The sequence below is a fragment of the Monodelphis domestica genome, chromosome 5 (genome assembly GCF_027887165.1).
Source record: "Monodelphis domestica isolate mMonDom1 chromosome 5, mMonDom1.pri, whole genome shotgun sequence".
Classification (NCBI taxonomy): Eukaryota; Metazoa; Chordata; class Mammalia; order Didelphimorphia; family Didelphidae; genus Monodelphis; species Monodelphis domestica.
The window spans coordinates 111,523,395-111,543,317 of record NC_077231.1 but is presented as its reverse complement, the minus strand read 5'-3'; the positions used below and the strand labels follow the sequence as shown (position 1 = coordinate 111,543,317).

Genomic DNA, 19,923 nt, shown 5'->3' with positions numbered 1-19,923 from the left:
TTAGAATACAGCCTTTTCACAGAATATATATTGAACCTGAAGTCATCCCAGGTAGCCAGAATCCCAGAAAATGGACTCTTTGGTTTAAAACAAACTGAGAGAAAGAGAGAGAGAGAGAGACAGACAGAGAGAGAAGCAGACAGAGAGTGAGGCAGAGACAGAGAGGCAGGGAGAGAAGTAGAGACAGAGAGGAGAGAGAGAAACAGAGGAGAGAAAGACAGAGACAGAGAGACAGAGACACTCAGTAGTATTTGTCATCAGATAATGACATTTTGGACCCTCTTCTATGGGTCTTGTGTGCTTTCTAGTACTGCAATATGTAAAGATTAAAATTTGGGGGAAATTGAGGCAGGTAGTCTCTAGAAGTAGTAGTATATTTTTATGAGGTTTATTAAAGGTTAAGGATTAAAGAAAATACAGAATAAAAAAAGCATATGTCTCGGCCCAGAGAGGCCTAGACAACCTCACCTACATAATGAAAGAGATGCGTCTGCTCAGAAGGGGAAGTAGGAAAAAGACCCAGTAGCCTTTACAGCCAGGTTAAATACCCCATCTCGCTCTCTGCCCAGGTGAGGTTACAAGACATTTTGGGAAGTTAGCAAGGACTCCTGGGAAATGGAGTACCGAGTTCAAGTCTCCATTCTTACAAATATTCCCAATGTCCAAAGAGTGATCAATTTAGGACCCTTTGCTTCCTCGGAGAAAGCCAAAAGAAAAGCACAATGTGACCACTAACCTCCTGCTGCTTTCTTTGGGCAAGACAAGAGAAGTTAAATACTAGGAAAGCCTCTAGGATCCTACAGCTTTCCCCTGGAGCAAATTTAGAGACTGGGGATGGGCCAAGCAGCCAGACTGCCTGAGTTAGTTTTAAGAAAGTCAAGGCAAGGAGGTCCTTAAAGCTTAATGTATTAATTTGAATTTTTTTCTTTAGAAACATCAAGGTCTAGGTACCAGCCCTCAAGTTGAATGAGCTTATCCATGAATTATGAGGGTGTCTCATCATTGGATTGTTTAAGGCTTTCAAATTTGGTCCATGCTTCTGTATCATCAGAGCATTCTCACATTGCTATTATAATGGCCTCCTTACACTGATGTAATTGCAAATGGTCCTTGAGGCTGTTATAATTCCGTTCAGGATTTTGAGATGTCCATTGTGCTGCATTGCATCTTCGGACATTGTTACCATTAGAGATGATCTTATTTTTCTCACATTCTGTTAGAAAAGTGTTGAGCAAATTTTCAACATCCCATAAGATGGATCATATTCATAAAATATGTCGGCCATCTTTTTTTGTTACTGCGATAGGCTCATTCTTAAAATTGGGAACATTTTGTTTTAATTCTTTAATATCTTAAGTAGTGAAATGTATATGGTTGTTTAGGTTTACCACATCCCCATTGAGTCCCTTTTCGGGCACTTCCCTTACGGGGAAAAGGAATTCATAGGAGTCATTGGGCAAAAAACAGAAGGGTTTTGTGTAGAGTAGCATTTATGCTGTTTAGCATTTTGATTAAAAAAGTAGAGGAAAGGTAAAAGGGGAAAAAAGAGAATTTTAATGTACATTATTTATTTAAAGATGATTATTATAATTAGGGGTGGTGATAGGTTAAGGGAAGGGGTATTTAGCTCATTTTATTTTATTTCTTATGATTTTGTTGGATTTCTATTCATAAAAATATTTTTGTAAGCTCTATTTATTTGTTGCTGCCCTTCGGTGGTAGAAAACAGCCACTGTAGGTAAGCAGGAAACCGGAAAGAAAGAAAAAGAAAGGAAATAAAAAAGCATTTAGTGCTCAATATTGACCTCTAGTGGTTAAGAGGCAGCATTACAACAGGGAGGCATTAGAGGCTTAGTTAGGGATAGGGGTGGGAGTAAAGGGTGTGGTTAGGGTCTGCCCGAAACCAAAAGTGAGGATTTGACTACAAAACTGTGCAGGTTCCGAGTTTGTGTTTTTTTTTTCCCAAAAGCAAAGTGTCTCTGGATGAGAGATGCATATAAAGTAGGTTGGGGTAAAGCAGGAAGGAGGCTAGGAGTTAGGCTGGGGTGGGTGAAAGAAGGCCAGGACCCCCCACCCACTCCCAACCAAGGTAGAGAGCATGGCAGAGGTTAGGAAACAAATAGCTGCCCTTTGGGAAAAGGCAAGGAGGTACTTAAAACTTCATCATTTTCTCAGGGGAGTAGGTTAAGAGCATGAGGAGTAACCTAGATGCTATGCTCAACTCTATGGCATTTTTTGCTGAGGAGAAGCCAAGGCCAAGAGAAAACCTCTTCCTGCCTAAAAAATATATATAAGAATAGCGCCATCGTTCACTCATATATCTCTTTTAATCTCACCTCCAGGCTTTTGCTTTTCCAGTGTAATAATCCCTGATAAGAGGAGAAGAAAAACTCACTTGCTCTTGTTGCTTTCTGTTAGGGGAAAATCTAGAGAGATAAAATAACTAGAGGGCTTCTTTTACACTACACTGCCACTGTTTATTCATTCTTCCAGTCTTCCTTCCTGAACTGGGGCTTTGTCTTGGGACCATTCCGAATGGGATCCCCATGTCTTATTGCATCATTTGCCTATTCCTTAAGGCAGCTCTCTTTAGTGCTTTACCTTTCCCTTCTCACCCTCCCCATTTCTTCTTCTTTCCTTTTAGTCACCCAGTTCCAAACTCTTGTTAATATTTTTTCTGAAGCCTTTCTTCTTTCCAAGAGCTTATAAGAATCATCACCTCTTTGTTCTTCAACAATATAACATCGCCCATTCTTCTTCCCCTCTTCCCATGGTTATACCCACCTGCTTTGTAATTTTGTTCCACAAAATATCTTAATTTACCTGTAGGTCAGTTGTAGAGTTAGGTTTTCCCCTAATTCTTCAGTTCTTTTACTCCACGTTGACTTGTATTTCTTTAAATTTATTAATTGAATATTCTATTTTCTGTTAACAATCCTTGTGTGAAAAGTTAATATTAATCTGAACCCCTTTTTGGCCTCCAAAACAAACTTGATTTTAAAGCAAAAAATCGTGGGTTTGAAACTCTGCTCTGTATCTTAAGAAGTTGTGTGTAGAGTCCTCCTTCCTTATGTCTATCATGCTAAGAGACTATGCTATGTAGCTATTCCAAACATCTTCTAGTTACTCCTGGCATATGGAAGACCCACTTCCTGTCCAAACTAAGGTTGGAGTCAATCAATCAGAGAAGCTTAGGAGAGGGCTGTCAAAAAGACCAAAAATTTGCAAAAGGGGACATGAAATCTCTCTTCCTTGGAACCGTGGACTATAGAGGTTATGTGTTCTGGCTCAGGAATGGTTCTCTCTGCTTGTGGAGAGGCAGCAGACAGAGCTAGCTGGCCACATGTGGCTCATGATTCTCTCTTTCTCTGACCCATATTTTACTATTTAATAAATAATAGTTATACAATTAAGATACTGTCTCCAGATAATTTTAGTCATAATGCCTTTAAATAGTAGTTATTTTATTATTCATAACTTTATTGGTAATTCTCATACCTTGACATCTGTGACAAGGAAATCACTTTAAAAGACTGATATATATTAATTTAAGGTCGCCAAGGAATTCAGCTATGTAATTCCTAAATGAAAACTCAAGTCAGCAGTCAACCTTTTATGGAGTTTTATTACAAACAGGAGGAAGAAAGGAATTAGAGATAGAGAGAGAGAGGGAGAGAGAAAGGGGAGAGAAGGGAATAGGGCTTAAATACCCCTTCTGTTTAGGCTGGGCCAAAAGGCCCAAGCCCTTAGATAGCTGGGGCAAAGAAAAGAGATCAGTCCCTATTACTCACGTGACCAAAATGGAGAAACAGTCTCAGAGGCCCCCACCTTCAGCTTCCTTCAGAGCAAGCTTCTCAGAGCACACTCCAACCACTCAGACAAACTCCTCAACCACCACCCTGAGTCTTCAGACCCCTCTATCTTTAAGGAAACCATCCAAGTTCCCTCCCCTCAGTTCTCACATCTACCAATCACTGTCCATCAATTTCCCTGTGCCAATGGAGGCTCTAGCTTAACCCAGGACCGCCCAGAGGTCTCTGGCTTTGCACATGTCTGTTGAAGGTCATATTTTCAAATAATTAAATCTTTGATCCTTTGCTACAGCCCTTCCTAAATCCTGTTAACCTGAGTAGGGTAGAGATTGGAATAATTAAATTTTCATCTATGCTGCAACCCTTCCTCAATCCTGTTAGGACTGAGTAGGGTGGAGATTGATTCCAAGTATCTCCATTGTATCAATTCTAAAATCAATCATGACTCAAAGAAATTCCTGTTCTATGCTTAAGCATAGGTCAAAGTCCTTTCCATTGTTCAGCAAAAGGTTTCTGTCCTAAAGTAATCTTAAGAAGGGAGGAGGAGGAACCTCCCATGCCAATGGGGTTCCCATTCCAATAGACTATCAGTAAGAAATTTTCCAAGTATAAAATTTCCCAATGGTGAAATTTCCAACATTTATAAGTCTAAGGAATTTTAAGGTTTACACATCCTGTGCCAAGATGACCAGTGAGATAGCAACCCATCCTAACCCTTTCCAAATCCCCCCCAAACAAGCTAACCCAAAGCCTCAAACAAATTTTCCCAGACCAGAGCAGCTTTGAAGGATTGTTGTGGGGGGCTTGAGGTGAACCCCTGGGGTTCAGGAAGTGTACCTTTTGCAAGGATGCAAGACTCTGAAACTTTGCTTAAAAATAAAAAGAGAAATCATTAATTTACAAGGTGATGTTAAATCTGACCAGGAAGACTATCTCCTAGGGGGAATAGCATAAATGGAAAGCTGTTCCCACATGACATCAATTTTGGGGACTTTATACTCTTTACAACAGTGAAGACATGAGTTTAGAATAGTATGCACTGAAGCATGGGCAGGGGAGTTTGGTCATCTGACTGGGGTCTGACCCTCATAGTTTAGGGTACATGACAGATTGATGTCTTAGATACAACCTGATGGTAACAAGGTATAGTCTGGAGGTGTAGCTCCCTGCCCATCTCAAATCTTAAGGACAATTCATAGAGGATAATCCTCTCAGGGTCTTATAGGAGTTATCAGTTGTTTGGGGTTAGGAGTCACAAGAATGTAATAGTTCAAAGGAATTTCCCTGCTTATACTTTGCCTCAAACACTTCTATGGTTTTGGGGATACAATGCTCATACCAAGATTAGTACAAGAGATCTACCTCCCCAGAGTGGGAGGGAAGTAAAGTCTGAGCATACAGCAGCAAGGTTGGTAGCACTCCAGCAGGCTCAGGAGGCCCAGCCCTTTCCTCAGGAGGTTCAAGCCTTACCCAAGTCTCCTTTCCTAGAACCAGCCAGCATTGAGACCCTAGCCTCAGGGGCCAATCAGCAGCAAACCCTTGTACCAGGGTCAGTTAGAAGAAAGGCTCCAACCTGTGTAGGACTGGCCAGCAGTGAGACTCTTCCCTCAATACAGGCTAGCACTGAGGCCTCTAGCAGTGCAAACCAGCAGTCAGATCTCAAAATCCTCATCCCCCACTAGCATAAGCTCAGCAGCTAGACCCTGAGACCTCATGCATGTCATTAGCAAAACCTCAAGCCTCAGCATCAGAAGTGAAGAACTATGCCCTTTTCAACTCATAAGAAGAATTCAGTTTTATCATACAGTAAAAAAAAAAAATCACATAATAAACTAGTAAAAACGAACAACAACAACAAAAGAATCTAATTTTATACAGTTAAAATGGTGACAACAAGGCACAAGGTCCAGCCTTAGAAGATGACAGTGTTGTCAAAATAGCTATTTGGGAAGCATCAAAGAAAAATGTGAATTGGTCTCAGGTCCAAAAAGATATCATGAACGATCTCAAAAATCAAATAAATAGAGAAGAAAAATTGTGGGCGGAAAATGAGAGTAATGCAGGAAAACCATGAAAAAAGGGATCAACATTTTAGTAAAGGAATCACAAAAAATGGGGAAAGATACCCAGAAATTTGCAAAAGAAAACAATTAGTTAAAAAATGGAATTGGCCAAATAAAAAAGGGGGTACAGAAATTTGCTAAAGAAAACAAATTCTTAAACAATAGAACTAGCCAAGTGGAAAAGAAGATACATAAGCTCACTGAAAAAAAAAAGTAGTTTCTCAGAAATTAGAATTAAGCAAGTGGAAACTAATTACTCCATGAGACTTTAAGAATGAATCAAAATCGAAAGAATGAAGTGATAGATGAAAATATGAAATTACTCATTTGAAAAACAACTGACTTGGAAAACAGATTGAGGGAAGATAACATAAATTATTGGACTGCTTGAAAACCATGAATAATTTCCATCCTTTTATATACTTATCTGATTGCAAAATTTGTTGTTTTTCAGTGGCATTGTGACATTTAACTACTAAATATTTTGGAGTCTGGAATATAAATTTTCTTTTTGGAAACAATTTGTGGACTCTTTAGATTGCTCCTTTGTTTTCTGTGTTTTTATGACGTCCATTCATTTATTTTTAACATTATATCATGCATCAAAACATTTGCTTAAATTTTTTTTTAATTAATCATGTTTTCTGGGAGTCTAATGTTTAAGTTTTCTTTGCTATTTTTTGAAGTCAGTACCTTTGGTTTGTATGGAGATAATATGTTAAAACATTGCTGTCTTTTACTTACCTTCTGCTTCATTACAATGTTTTTGTGTGAGGAACATGTTGCTTTCTTCCTCATCTTTAGAGAAACTCCACATGGATTCCCTTTTTTTTCTAATGTACAAATTAATTTTTTTTATCCCTGCACTCAGAGCTATAAAGTCTTCACATATTCCCAATTTCTTCTCTTATGAACTTCATTTTCCTCTTGAATCGTGCTTTTAAAAGACTTCTTAGGATCTTTTGTTTTCATTAGGCTTTGTTTCACTTTTATTTGTCTTTGTAATACTTAAGAGTGTGATATCTCCTTATAAGTTCATGCCTCATTTTTCTAGGTTTAGGATCCTCTCTGTTGATTTATTTCCTCATTATCTAGATTTTTATTGAATTTATTTCCCCTTAAAATATTTTGTGTTTCAATCTTTGACCCATGTCACTCATTTTTTGGCACTTTTTTCTTTGCTAGTGATTGTTCCTCCAGGAGTAAGTCTATAGTGCTGCCTCAGCCTTTACATTTGGAGATTGAGTATTTCTTTGCTTTAATCCCTGCCCAAACTAACACAATATAATTAAACCACTAGAAACCTAAGATCCCTTGCTGGGTTTTAATCCCATTTCCTTCAGACCAGTTTGGTAGCTCTCTGGCCCTCTTACCCTTCCTCTCTAGCAGTCCTCCATGCTTCGTTTGGATAGATGGCTGCCTTTAAAAAAAACGTTTTTTATTTAAATTTGATTTTTTCAATTAACCAAAATATTTTATTTCCCATCTTGCCTTTTCTACTTTTGGGGAAAAAAAGAAATCCCTTTTAACGAGTATGGATAATCAAGTGAAATAATTTTCCACATTGGCCAAAAGTGTCTCATTCTGCATCCCGAGTGTTATCACATTTTTGATAAGAAGACAGGTAACATACTTCATTACTGGTCCTTTGGAATCATGGTTGGTCATTACACTGATCAGACTTAAGTCTTTCTAAGTTGTGTTGGCAGTATTATTATTTGTATAATTTTTTTTTTTTGTTCTGCTCACTTCATTCTGCATTAGTTGTGACTGCTTCTTTTAGTGTTACACACAGGATATCTTCCAACCTTGGGGGTCCTTAACAACCTGTTCCAGGCAGAATGCAGTATGATTATCCTCTCTTCCTCCAACTGTGACTGTAGAATCTACATTTGCTGCTTGTTTTGGACTAAGATATGGTCCCATTGTGAGACATGCTAGAAATGTCTCTATTACAGTAAGGCATCTAATTATGGGTCTAGTTTGTGCATCCCTGCCATGAGGATTAGAGCCTGATTAAGGAATGGGGTAGAAGGAGTATGCTGCTTTAAGGATTAGCAATTTTTGGTGTTATTTCCTAAGGATTTAAATTTGTCTCTTCTCTCTTTTTTTTTTTGTTTTATGAATTGAAGTGTAATTGCTTTTATATGGAGCATAAATCTTTTTGTAGTTGTGAAGGGGGTATTGAGAATTAGTGGTGACAAAGAAGAATGATTAGTTCTCCATCATGTTCATCTTTATCATCATAACCAAGCCAGCTGCACAGAAGGATCCATATTTGACATTCATTTAGTCTGAAGTGATTTATCTGCCAAGACTCAAATTTCAAGTGATAATGATTTATGTCCTGAGAAATTAATAATAGTAACTTAAGAGGAGTTTTCTAGGGAGTGTTAATGGCAGGAAAGTTTAACTTAATTTGCTACAAGAAGCAACTTCTTGTTTATGAACCAGAATATGACTCTTTGCTCAATAATTTTAAATATAGAATTCAGAGCCTGAGCTGGACATGGGTCAGATTGATTATTAATAGGTGAAGTCGGTCAGAATGGCAGTCCATCAGATGTGGTCACTGTATGGTATTTTTCAGTGAAGATTGAAATGTAATTTTGATTGCAATGGCCTTGGAAGTTTATGGTTATGATTTATTTCAATATTGTGAGTAATTTAGTGACTTACAATATTGTTTTTTATGTCATAGCTGTAAGGGTAATTTTAGGGTTGTGACTTAATTTAAATTAATTTGGTCCCCAGAGAAAATCCCAAATAAAATACCCAAGTCAGTTTGGAAATTTATTGTGATTTTAATTAATGTAGTCGGAAGGAGTTAAGGAGAGGAGAGAGAGAGGGAGAGGGAGAGGGAAAGAGGGGGAGAAATAGGGTATAGGATTTCTCCTGCCTGGCCTTTGCCAGGGGGAGTTCAAAGACCTCTGCCATGAGGTCTTTGAAGATTAGAGGCTTTCCTAAGAAGATAGTGTTTGGAAGGTAAAGGAGAAAAGAATCAGCCTAAACTCTGAGAGAACTCAGTGAAGATGGCTCACCTGAACTAGGCTACTAAGCTTCTCCCAGTATAGTATCAAGAACAACTCATCGCCAAACCTGGACAATAGTTGCCGCCACGCCAAGATGCCAAAATGCTCAGCAAACTGTCACCAGAGCCACCTCTCCATGGAAAGAGGCTGGAGAGAGGAAGTGATGTGAAATATATAGACGTTTTTTACATCACTTTCCTGCATCTCACATGTACCAATGGTAGCTTAATCTTGACTTAGGACAGCCCAGGGGTCTGTCAGTTCATTCTGATTTGTCATTTGCTAAGACCTGTCTGTCATAGGTCATCCTCCTAAATACTTAATCCTTAAGTATGGGTGTAGACATTCCTGCTTTTATTAGACTAAGTAGGGTCGAGTAATCTAAAGTTAACATAGCATATACTACAGTCTTGAACCTTAATACCTAAACATTCAGGTGGCCCTCTAAGGTGTGCAAGGTGCGCAAGGTGCTTTACAAATGTTCTCATTTTATTTTCACAACAGTCATTGTGCAGATGAAGAAACTGAGGCAGAAAGCAGATGAGTGACTTTCTCAGAATCACTTACCTAAAGAAGTGTCTGAATTGAATTTGAAGATCTTTCTGATTGTGGTCCAGGGAACTTTGTTATGTATATATCGGTGATATCTTAATAATTGCTTATTTACTGATTGAGAGATAAGGGAAAGGTTTTCTTATAAGTAAAAATGCTTGCCTTATGAAAAATGTAATTTCAATTACCCTTTTTGGGAGGAGTGCAGATTCAGTTCAATTAAAGTAAAATTCAGTAAGTAGCTTTGTGGATAGAAAGTGAATAGAAAGCTGGCTTTTGAACAAGGAAGATCTGAGCTCTCAAGACCTGCCTTTGATTGTATAACTTTGCCTTAGGCAGCTCTTTAAAGACTGTAAGTTTCAGAGAAATAGTGGAGTATTGGTAGAAGGAGTTCCTAACCTGGGAGCACTCAATTTTCAGTCGTTTTTTCAGTTATGCCCAACTCTTCATGGCAGTATTTGGGGTTTTTTTTTTGGCAAGAATAATGCAATGGTTTGCCATTTCCTTGTTCATCTCATTTGACAGATGAAACTGAGGCAAAAAGGATAAAATGACTTGCCCAGGGTCACAGAATTATTAAATGTCCGAGGTCAGATTTTAACTCAAAAAAAGGAATCTTCCTCTCTATCCCACTGTGCTATGTAGCTGCCCAAAGGAGTTTCTAGTATCAATGAAATTTCATGTCTAGTCTCTGTCCCCTATTCCTTTCATATTAGACAACCCTCATCCCTATTCTAATGACCACATCTCCTCTTCAGCCCTACTCCAACTTTCTTTACCACCTTACACTCTTCATTTTTCTTTTCTCTTTGATAATCTACTTGCATTTGCAACGAAATCTCTTATATTCTCATGTTTTCTAAGCCACGTTTCTTTTACATCTTTATCTGAAATTGTAGTGTGTGGGTATAAAGAATTTACACAATAAGTAATAATATGGGACATTTTAGTGAAACATGAAAAGACATTTATGAACTAATGCAGAACTAAGAAAGCACGAGAAAATGAAAACATTCCACTTCTCTTTCTTTAAAAGAGTTCTGAACACTTATTATTTTTCATGAAGGATGCCAATTCCTTCTTCTTTGTAATATTTTTACTTCATCCCTTGATAGTCTTGATCTTTTATTATTCCAAATGAATTTTGTCTTATTGTAAAGTATCCTTTGGTAGTTCTGTTGATTCCAGTCTTGCTGATAACATAATTTTCTTATTGACCAAGTCACTTCTGTAAAATTAGGAAGTCATGCCTGATGTCAGTGAACTCCAGTGGCTCTCCTCTACCTCTAGGAGTATGTACAAGCTCCTCTGTGTGGTATTTACTGCTCTTTATAACCTGGTGCTAACCGTTATAACCTTATTTTCCTGCATACACTCATCGGTGGAGGTAAAATGACTTTCTGTTATTTATATTTTACATTCCATTTCCACTTTCTGTATCTTTTCACAGACTTCCCTCTGTGCTTATTTATGTCTGTGACATGCTACATGAATATGGTCAAACACTTACCCTTTCTGACCTTTGGTACTTTCAGTTAAAAATTAAAACAATAATTCCTACAGTATTTAACTCACAAAGTTATTGTAAGATTCAAATGGCATCTAATAAAATGCTTTATGAATCTTAAATTATTTTATAAATTTCAGCTCTTAATGTCTTCCTCATCATTTATGCCTTATGTCTTCCTTCTTAGCACCTAACAAAAGTATACACAGAGTAGTTGTTAATATATGTTTATTATATTCAAACATGATTGAATAAATGCTAAGTTCTACATGTTAATGAGGGATTCATAATTTGAATTATTTTAAACATATAATTATTTTACTCTTGTCAGGACTCAAAAATTTCCTCCATGGAGCGTGGGCTCCGAGATTTGGAGGAGGAAATCCAGATGCTGAAATCTAATGGAGCTTTGAGCACAGAAGAACGAGAAGAAGAGATGAAACAAATGGAGGTCTATCGCAGCCATTCCAAATTCATGAAAAACAAGGTAATGAGATGTCAGCTTTAATCCCTAAATTTATTTAATGTTAGAGTTCAGTTCAGTATTTCTCACTTTTTCAGTAGTTTTGGACTGGATTAAGAACATATCTAGCTAAGCTTTCCTCAACATGAAAGATAATATATGTTTTACTTCTCTCGTGAATTGTTACAATGATCAATAAACTGGATTGCTGAGTTTCTACACTAGGTTCAATAAAATGAATTTATTTGCTTTGCTTTCATATATGTTTTTATTAGGGAAAACAACAATTCTTGAAAAAGGTTCATTTAGTGAGGAATTGTCCCCTTCTTTCCTCCATCTTCATTTTACTCAGTTATTGGAGCATTATATATAGCAAGATAGGTGGTAACAAGGTATACCAGTATTCTGTCAATTTGGACAGTTATAGTTGCCTTTTTTTTTTAACCTTTACCTTCCACCTTAGAATCAATATTATGTATTGGTTCCAAGATAGAAGAGTGGTAAGGGCTAGGCAATGGAGGATAAGTGACTTGTCCAGGATCACACAACCAGGACGTGCCTGAGGCCAGATTTGAACCTATGACCTCCTGTCTCTAGGCTTGGCTCTCAATCCACTGAGCCACCCAACTACAACCTATAGTTGCCTTTATTCTTGCTTAGGGCTCCCAAACATTCAGTTAATTGACCTAAGTAATAGGAAGGCCAGTTAGAATAACTAGTTGGTTAGATTTGTAAATTTCTAACATTTGACATGATTTAATAAAACAAAGCAATTTCTTTCCAGAGGCCAATTATTCAATTATAACAGCTCAGAGGCATTTCTCATAGTTTTAAGGAAGCCCTTCATATGAATATATATGAAGATCATTAAACACAAAGAACCTTTTTAATGAGTTTCATTTGTTTAGTTCTTTTCTCAAATCTTGTTTTTATCTAATATCTTATTTTCATTCTAATCCCTTCAATTCCCTGTATTAAAATTTTTTTTTCAATAATTAGCCTTTTTTCTATTTTGACATTTGTGTTCTCCTGGTTCTTTCTTGTTGGACTTAGCTTTTCTATATCAAGAATAAGTCGCTTATAAATATGAAGTTATTTTTCATATGAAATAAGATAATATTTGTAGTGGTGCTTAGTACAGTCTGGCACACATTAAGTATTTAAATGCTTATTCCCTATCTTCCCTCATTATGTATTGCTTATAAATTTGTTTTCAGCCTTTGCCATTTGAATTTTTAAATGTAAATATTTCAAGTTTTTCAGCAGTTTTATTTTTATGACCTTGTTTGGAAGGAAAGCTAACTACAGTTATGTACTGTTGAATAATCACTGTAATTGGACATCATTTTTTTTATAAATCCTTTCCTACACATCCTTGGATTCTTTAAAGTACTAGCAAACAAGTAAAATAGCCTTGAGCGTTTTTGTTTTTTCTTTATGACTTTTTCTTAATTTAAATTACTGCCCTAGCTTAGAAACAGATAATTAGAAGATATAAACTGACACAGAAGTGAAAAAAGAATAACAATGTCGCGACAGGTAGAGCAACTGAAGGAGGAGCTAAGTGCGAAAGAGACTCAAGGGGAAGAGCTGAAAAAGAGAGCAGCTGGTCTCCAGACTGAGGTCTTTGCCGTAAGATTTGTCTCTGTGTGTGCAGTGACCCCTCTTCAGCAGGACTCTGCTAGCTCTTGGCTTTTTGGGTGGCTCATGCTTCATTTCTCTTGTGGTCAGCAGCTGTGCCAAATAGTAGCACTAACCAGCCATCTCTGCTTTTTAACTGATGTCTCTTTTGACCAGCTGAAAGTATGCTGAGGGAGTCTGTACCTGGTGATTTTATATTGCTTTTTGTTAGATTCTGTTGAGGGGATTGTGAATCTCTTCTCTTTTTAAATTAACTTGTATATAAGATATTACTAAATAATACTTCCTCTGTCTTGAACACAAAAGCAGGATTATCTCATGCTTTCAAAATTTTCACTCCTTATTACATGGTGAAAATGGTAGATGTTTGAAATTATTAAGTAATATAATCTAATCTTTGCTTTATGGTTATTAGTTAAGAATAAACTTGTTAGATTTTTAGGTAGGAGGTGTTCATTTCTCTAGTACAAGATCAATCAGATTGCTTTGAATTACATAGTAGATATAGGACAGCCATTCCCTCTTTCAAACAAACTATAATTTTGCCCACAAAATCCATAAAACAATGTCTACTTTATTTAAAATGTAAGGGAGGAAAGACTTAAGCAGATAGGATATGGGCCATCTTTTGAAACAGCTCAATAAATCAAATATTATAGGATAGGGAAGCCTAATTTTCAGATAGAAAGTTGATGAAAATTTTTTGGTTGTAATGCAGTATTTCCACTTTTTCTTTCTTTTCTCTATTATATGAAAAAGGATTATTAATTATATTTAATATGTATGTAATCACATGATACAGAAAGTTTAGTATGGTTGAGTCTGTTTCTGACAATGTATCCCTGTCTATTTTTCTCTTTGAATAGGAAAATGTGCTTCTTGGAGCACAATCACATGGGTTGGGCATAAAAATTCTTCTCAATTGGCCTTCCTTGATATTATTAGCACTATATTGTTGCCAATTATTATTCATTATGGAAATAAAATAAACTTTAAAACATAGTTTTTTATTGAAGAAAGGTAATAACTTTAAAACATCCTGAGTTTAAAAAATTTTTTATTTTTCTTTTCATAACCAAAACATTAAATTATTAAATTAAAAATTGAAAAAAATTATTTTCATTCAGAGGAGAGAAGGTACAGGTATTAAATACTGCATTGAATCAAGAAACACTTGTGATTTCTCTCTATCTGGCTTCATGTTTAAATACATAAAGCAGTGGGATTAGAGAAATGAGGCAATTGATTAATACTCTTTTGGTTTGGTTTAATTATAACCTATAGGTAACATAAATCTAAAATTGTAAATATGAATTATTAAGGAACCATGTTTTATACTCACTGTATCATAATTTTTTCTCTCTTTTTACAAGAGGGCTATTGGGGTGAGGTACTTTCAGTTTAAGTATCTAAGTCAGCTCTATTTAAAAGTGAGTTAGGGGTCAGCTAGGTAGCTCTGTGAATTAAGAGCCAGACCTAGAGACAGGATATCCTGGGTTCAGATATTATCTCAGATACTTCCTAGCTGTGTAACCCTGGGCAAGTCACTTAACTGCCATTGCCTAGTCCCAATTTCTCTTATACTTTGGAATCAATACACTGTATTGATTCTAAGATGGAAGGTAAGGGTTAAAAAAGAAAAAGTGACATAAAAGTAAAACAAATCCAAGTGTAATTTTAAAAAAAGTTTGAAATATCACCATCTGGGAGTGAAATAACCACTTAATCTCCTTCTGCTACATCTTTTACAAGCCTTTGTTTCATTTTTTTTGAGACAAGGTCTGACTGTGGCACCCAAACTTGTGAAAGAGAAATGACTGTTGATAATTTTCATGTGTTATAATTAATTATGATTTCTTTTTTATTCCTTTCACATTCTTTTTCTGAGTAGAGATTAGAAAACTGAGTTGATTAATTAATTGGTTAGTTTTTCTTATTCTTTTAATGAGTTTCAAAAGAAAAATTTCATGTGCTGTTACGGAAAAAATATTGGGCTTGGAGACAGAAGATCTGAGTTTGAGAATCTGTTTTATAGTTTATTAGCTGTTTGATCTTGGGCAGATTATTTAATTTCTAAGATCTTCAGTTTCCTCATATGCAAAATGGGATAATAATGCTCACTCTATCTTACAGGGTTTTTCTAAAAAGAAATTTATTTGTAAAATGTAAAAATTATGTAAATGTAAATTGTTTATTTCTAGAACTTAGACTAATTTTGCAGAATCTATATTTGCATTGATATGACAGATTATCAAGAAGAATTACACTTAAATTTCTGTCTTATTATTTGTAAAATATTTATTTTTGAAGTGGTTATCTTTTTCCTCTCCCTCAACAAGTTCCTTTTCTTCTCCAGATTGGTCAGGTGAAACAAGAGCTGTCCCGAAAGGACACAGAACTCTTAGCCTTGCAGACAAAGCTGGAAACACTTACAAATCAATTCTCTGATAGTAAGCAACATATTGAAGTGCTAAAGGAATCATTGACTGCTAAGGAACAGAGAGCTGCCATTTTACAGACAGAGGTAAATCCTGTTGTTGGTGTTTTTGTTTTGTTTCATTTACTCATTGTAACTTCTTTAACCTTTTGGACCCAGAACAAATTGCTTCATTTCTTGGGACCTCATGGTCTTCATCTGTAGAATGAAAAAGCTAGACTAGATGATGTCTGAGGTTCCTTTCAGCTTTAAATGTATCATAGTATAATCTTGTGTTGTTCTTAGGGATCAGCTAGGCTAATTATGGAGAGTCCCAACCTTATTAGTTAGCAACTGAGATTTTGAATTCTTCTGCTATAGTAACCACATTAAACAAGACATATTATGAAATGTCCCTCAATACTGAGTTTTTCCACCTTCTCCTTCTGAATTAATAATTACCAGAGTAAAGTATAAAAAGAGAGAAGAGTGCTAAGAATAAATACTTTTTAGAGATTCTGTAAATATTAACATATGTGTTGGAATGCTAAGTATAAAATGACATATGTTGGTTTATTCAATACTGGAGGAACTAAGCTATATCGGTGTTCATCTTCTTGGTACAAAAAAAAATGACAAGATATTGAGCCATTTTTCAGTCATGTCCCACATTTTCTTCCAAGTAAATGGAAAGGTTACTCTTAAGTTCTTAGTTTTTTCCAAAATCGTATTATAAATATATTTTGTTTTTCTCTCACCATCATTTCTGAATATATACCTACCCTCTTTCCTGTACAGCAAGCAGACCTTTGTAACAGAATTTTTAAAAGAGGGGAAAAAGCAGTTTAGTTTAGCCCAATCAGCTAATCAGTCCACCAAGCATATTTTTAAAAGTGTATATATTTGTAGGGCAACTTGGTGTGGTTCAGTGGATAGAGTGTTGAGGTTTGGAGTCAAGAATACTTCTTGATTTTCTTGTCAGCTCTTAGCATGGGGAGGGAAGAAAGGAGGGAGAAAATACAGACCATATAACTTTGGAAAATTTATGGGGAAATTTGTTATTAAAATAAAAAAAATAAAAAAATGAGATACACAGATTTAAAGACCTCTCCATCCTTATGTCCTCCTCCCCCCAGCCCCCCCCCCCCAACTCATCTTCCTGAGTTCAAATCCAATCTCAGACATATACTAGATGTGTGACCATGGGCAAATCCTTTAATCCTGTTTGTCTGTTTCCTTATCTGTCAAATGAGCTAGTCAAGGAAATGGCAAACCACTCTAGGTTATTTTTCAGGAAAACCTCAAATGTTATCATAAAGTGTGGGACATGACTGAAAAGCGACTCAATATATATAGCTATTGTAGCTCCCTTCTTCATAAAAAGAATGGGAGTACATTTTTAAAGCTCTTCTTCTTGACCAGTTTTGGTTATTACATTTGTACAATGTTTAGTTTAATTTATTTTTCTTCTTTTTGTTCATGTTGTATTTGGTTGTCCTGTTTTTTCTTGGTACCAATTAGCTATATTCATTTATTATGTCTTTTCCTGTTAAACTGAATTCTTTCTGTTCATTGTATGTTATGGCACAGTAATATATTCCATTATATTCATTTACAGCAGTTTATTTTTTCCTTAATAGATGATCACTTACTTGTTTACAGAATTTTGTTACCACAAAAGTGATGCTATAAGTATTTTTGTTGTATGAGACTTTTTTTCTGTCTTTGATCTTCTTGGGCTCTGTACTTAGTGAGAATTCTGAATCAAAGGGTATGTTTAATTTCACATTGCATTCCAGAATAGTTGTATTGATCCAGAGCTCTACTTACTGTATATTTGGAGAAGCAAATAAGGAAGGGGGCAGATTTTGTTTCTTCATGTTCCCAAATGAAATTTTAACACATCATTTCATGGCATTCTTGGCCAATATCCTTTGTAATGGTTCCAATAAATATAAGCAAAGAGACCACCAAGAAGATAACTAGATTGTATTTGCCAAAGTCTGTTAAAAAGATGAAGTATAAAGAAATTCTATGAAGTACTAAAAAAATCCTAAGCTAATTAGGAGGCAGTTAGGTTATTTAGTGGATAAAGCCCTGGATCTAGAGTTAGGAAGAACTGAGCTCAAATCAAACTCCTGCCACTTATTGGCTATGTGACCTTGGGCAAGTCACTTAACTTTTGTTTGCTTTGCTATATTGGAGAAAGAAGTGGCAAACCATTTTAGTATCTTTTCCAAGAAACTCCATGGACAGTGTGGTTTACAGGGTCAGGAAGAGTTGGATATAACTGAATCAACTTAACCACACCAGTAAGCAAAGTTAAGCATTAATAAATGCAAATTATTTAGATTGTATTGTAATTCATATAGATTGATACTCTTAAGTCTTAAACTTGAAGGTGTGTCTAAAGTGTAAGGATAATGTTAGGGTTGTGACCTAATCTAAATTAATTTTGGTCGCCAGGGAATATCCCAAATAAAATACCCAAGTCAGCTTGGAAATTTATGGTGGTTTATTTAATATAGAGGGAAAGAATTAAGGAGAAGAGAGAGGGAAAGGTATAGGATTTCTCCCGCCTGGCCTGTGCCCCGGGGGGGGGGGGGGGGGGCAAAGTCCTCCTCCATGAGGTCTTTGAAGATTAGAGGTTTTTTTTTAAGAGGATGGTATTTGGAAGGTAAAGGAGGAAAGAATCAGCCTTAACTCCGAGAAAACTCAGAGAAGATGCCTCACCTGAACTAGGTCACTAGGCTTCTTCCAGTATGGTGTAAAGGAAAACTCACCTCTAACCCGGACAATAGCTTCCACCAAGCCAAGATGCCAAAAGACTCAGCATGCTGCCACCAGCCACCTCTCCACAGCCAAAGAAGCCGGAGAGAGGAAGTGATGCGAAATATATAGACATTTTTTACATCACTTTCCTGCGTCTCACATGTACCAATGATATCTTAGGCTTGACTTAGGACAGCCCAGGGGTCTGTCAGTTGTTTCGTTTCACTTCACTTCACTTCACTTCACTTCACTTCACTTCACTTCACTTCACTTCACTTCACTTCACTTCACAGAAGTATTTTTTGGTGATAGTTTTGTCATTACTTTTGAATGGTACATTTTAAAATTCAAGTCACACTTTCAAGTAGTCTAATCACTCCCTATTGTGAACTTTAGATTACTCCACCCTATTTAGTCTAACAAAAACAGGAATATCTACACCCATACTTAAGGATTAAGTATTTAGGAGGATGGCCCATGACAGACATGTCTTGGCAAATGACAAATCAGAAACAAGTGAAGTGAGCAGAACCAGGAGAATGTTGTGCACAGTAACAGCAATATTATATGCAACTGTGAACGACAACTATTATTAGCAAGGACAACATCTAGGACTTATGATGAAAAAAGATATCCACAGCCACAAAAGGAGCAGACGAAGTCTGAATACAGAATAAAACATACCATTCTTCACTTTATTGCCTCCTTTAATTTTTCTCTAGTGGAAGCAATATGTGTCTTGTTTAACAACATGACGAACATGGAAATATGTATTATGTGATTATATTTATATATATTACGTATATATACACACACACACATACACACACAACCTAATGTCTTGGAGAGAGGAGATGGGTGGATGGAGGAGAAAACATGGATTAAAAAATGTCAGAAAACTAGTATTAAATATTGTCTAGACATGTAACCTGAAAAAAATTAAAATTAAAAAATACACCTTTCAGGTAAGTACTAGATCACATAGATGATTCCTTCTAATTCTTAAATTCTGTGATCTTATGATAGAAAACAATCACTATAATGAGGAGATAAAAAGACAAAAAGCAGCCTTAGCTCACAAATACTTGATTTCTCTTCCAAGCAGAAACATAGCAACCAAAGGCAATTCCAGTTTAGAATCTAAACTCATTTGAAAAACATACAAGTGAATGGTAGAAGATTGAAAAGACATACAAGTGAATGGTAGAAGATTGAAAAGTGTTCCTCACAAAATATTGAAATAATGGAAGTCTTCAGAAATCTTGGCGTGAGACTTTGACATCAGGTTATCTTAAGGATATTCAAGGATGAATCCTTAGATGAGATAACATAATAAAGTGCCTTGTAAATCTTAAAGTATATAAATGTTAGCTGCTGCCATCTTTATCATTATCAAATAGACAAAAAAGTGCAGCAAATTTGCCAGAATTTCTGTGTTGCACTATTTTTTTTATCATTTATCATTATGGAATCTTTATTTGGTACATATCAAAGTATAGTCAGAAAAATAAGTTGTTTAGAGATTATTCACAGAGAAAATCTGTAATGGATGTGGAATTTTGTTTAGAAAGCACTAAGAAATCTCTTTTTATGAAAATGAAAATAAGGAAGAGCATGGATGATTAGAAAAAAATCACGAACAATAATATTACTTAGGAAGGTCTC

General features: G+C 35.9%; 1 protein-coding gene across 10 annotated transcripts in view; it reads left to right on the top strand.

Annotated features, from left to right (window-relative positions):
- ERC1 (ELKS/RAB6-interacting/CAST family member 1) overlaps positions 1-19,923 on the top strand; it is a 457,438-nt gene that overhangs the window by 204,187 nt on the left and 233,328 nt on the right. For 5 of the 10 annotated variants that reach the window (XM_056800770.1, XM_056800773.1, XM_056800769.1 and 2 more), the window contains exons 5-7: positions 11,298-11,453; positions 12,969-13,052; positions 15,427-15,594. In XM_056800770.1, coding sequence (XP_056656748.1) covers positions 11,298-11,453; positions 12,969-13,052; positions 15,427-15,594 — 408 coding nt within the window. The remainder of the gene's footprint in view (positions 1-11,297; positions 11,454-12,968; positions 13,053-15,426; positions 15,595-19,923) is intronic. The other 5 variants (XM_056800772.1, XM_056800774.1, XM_056800771.1 and 2 more) reach the window with 1 other exon arrangement.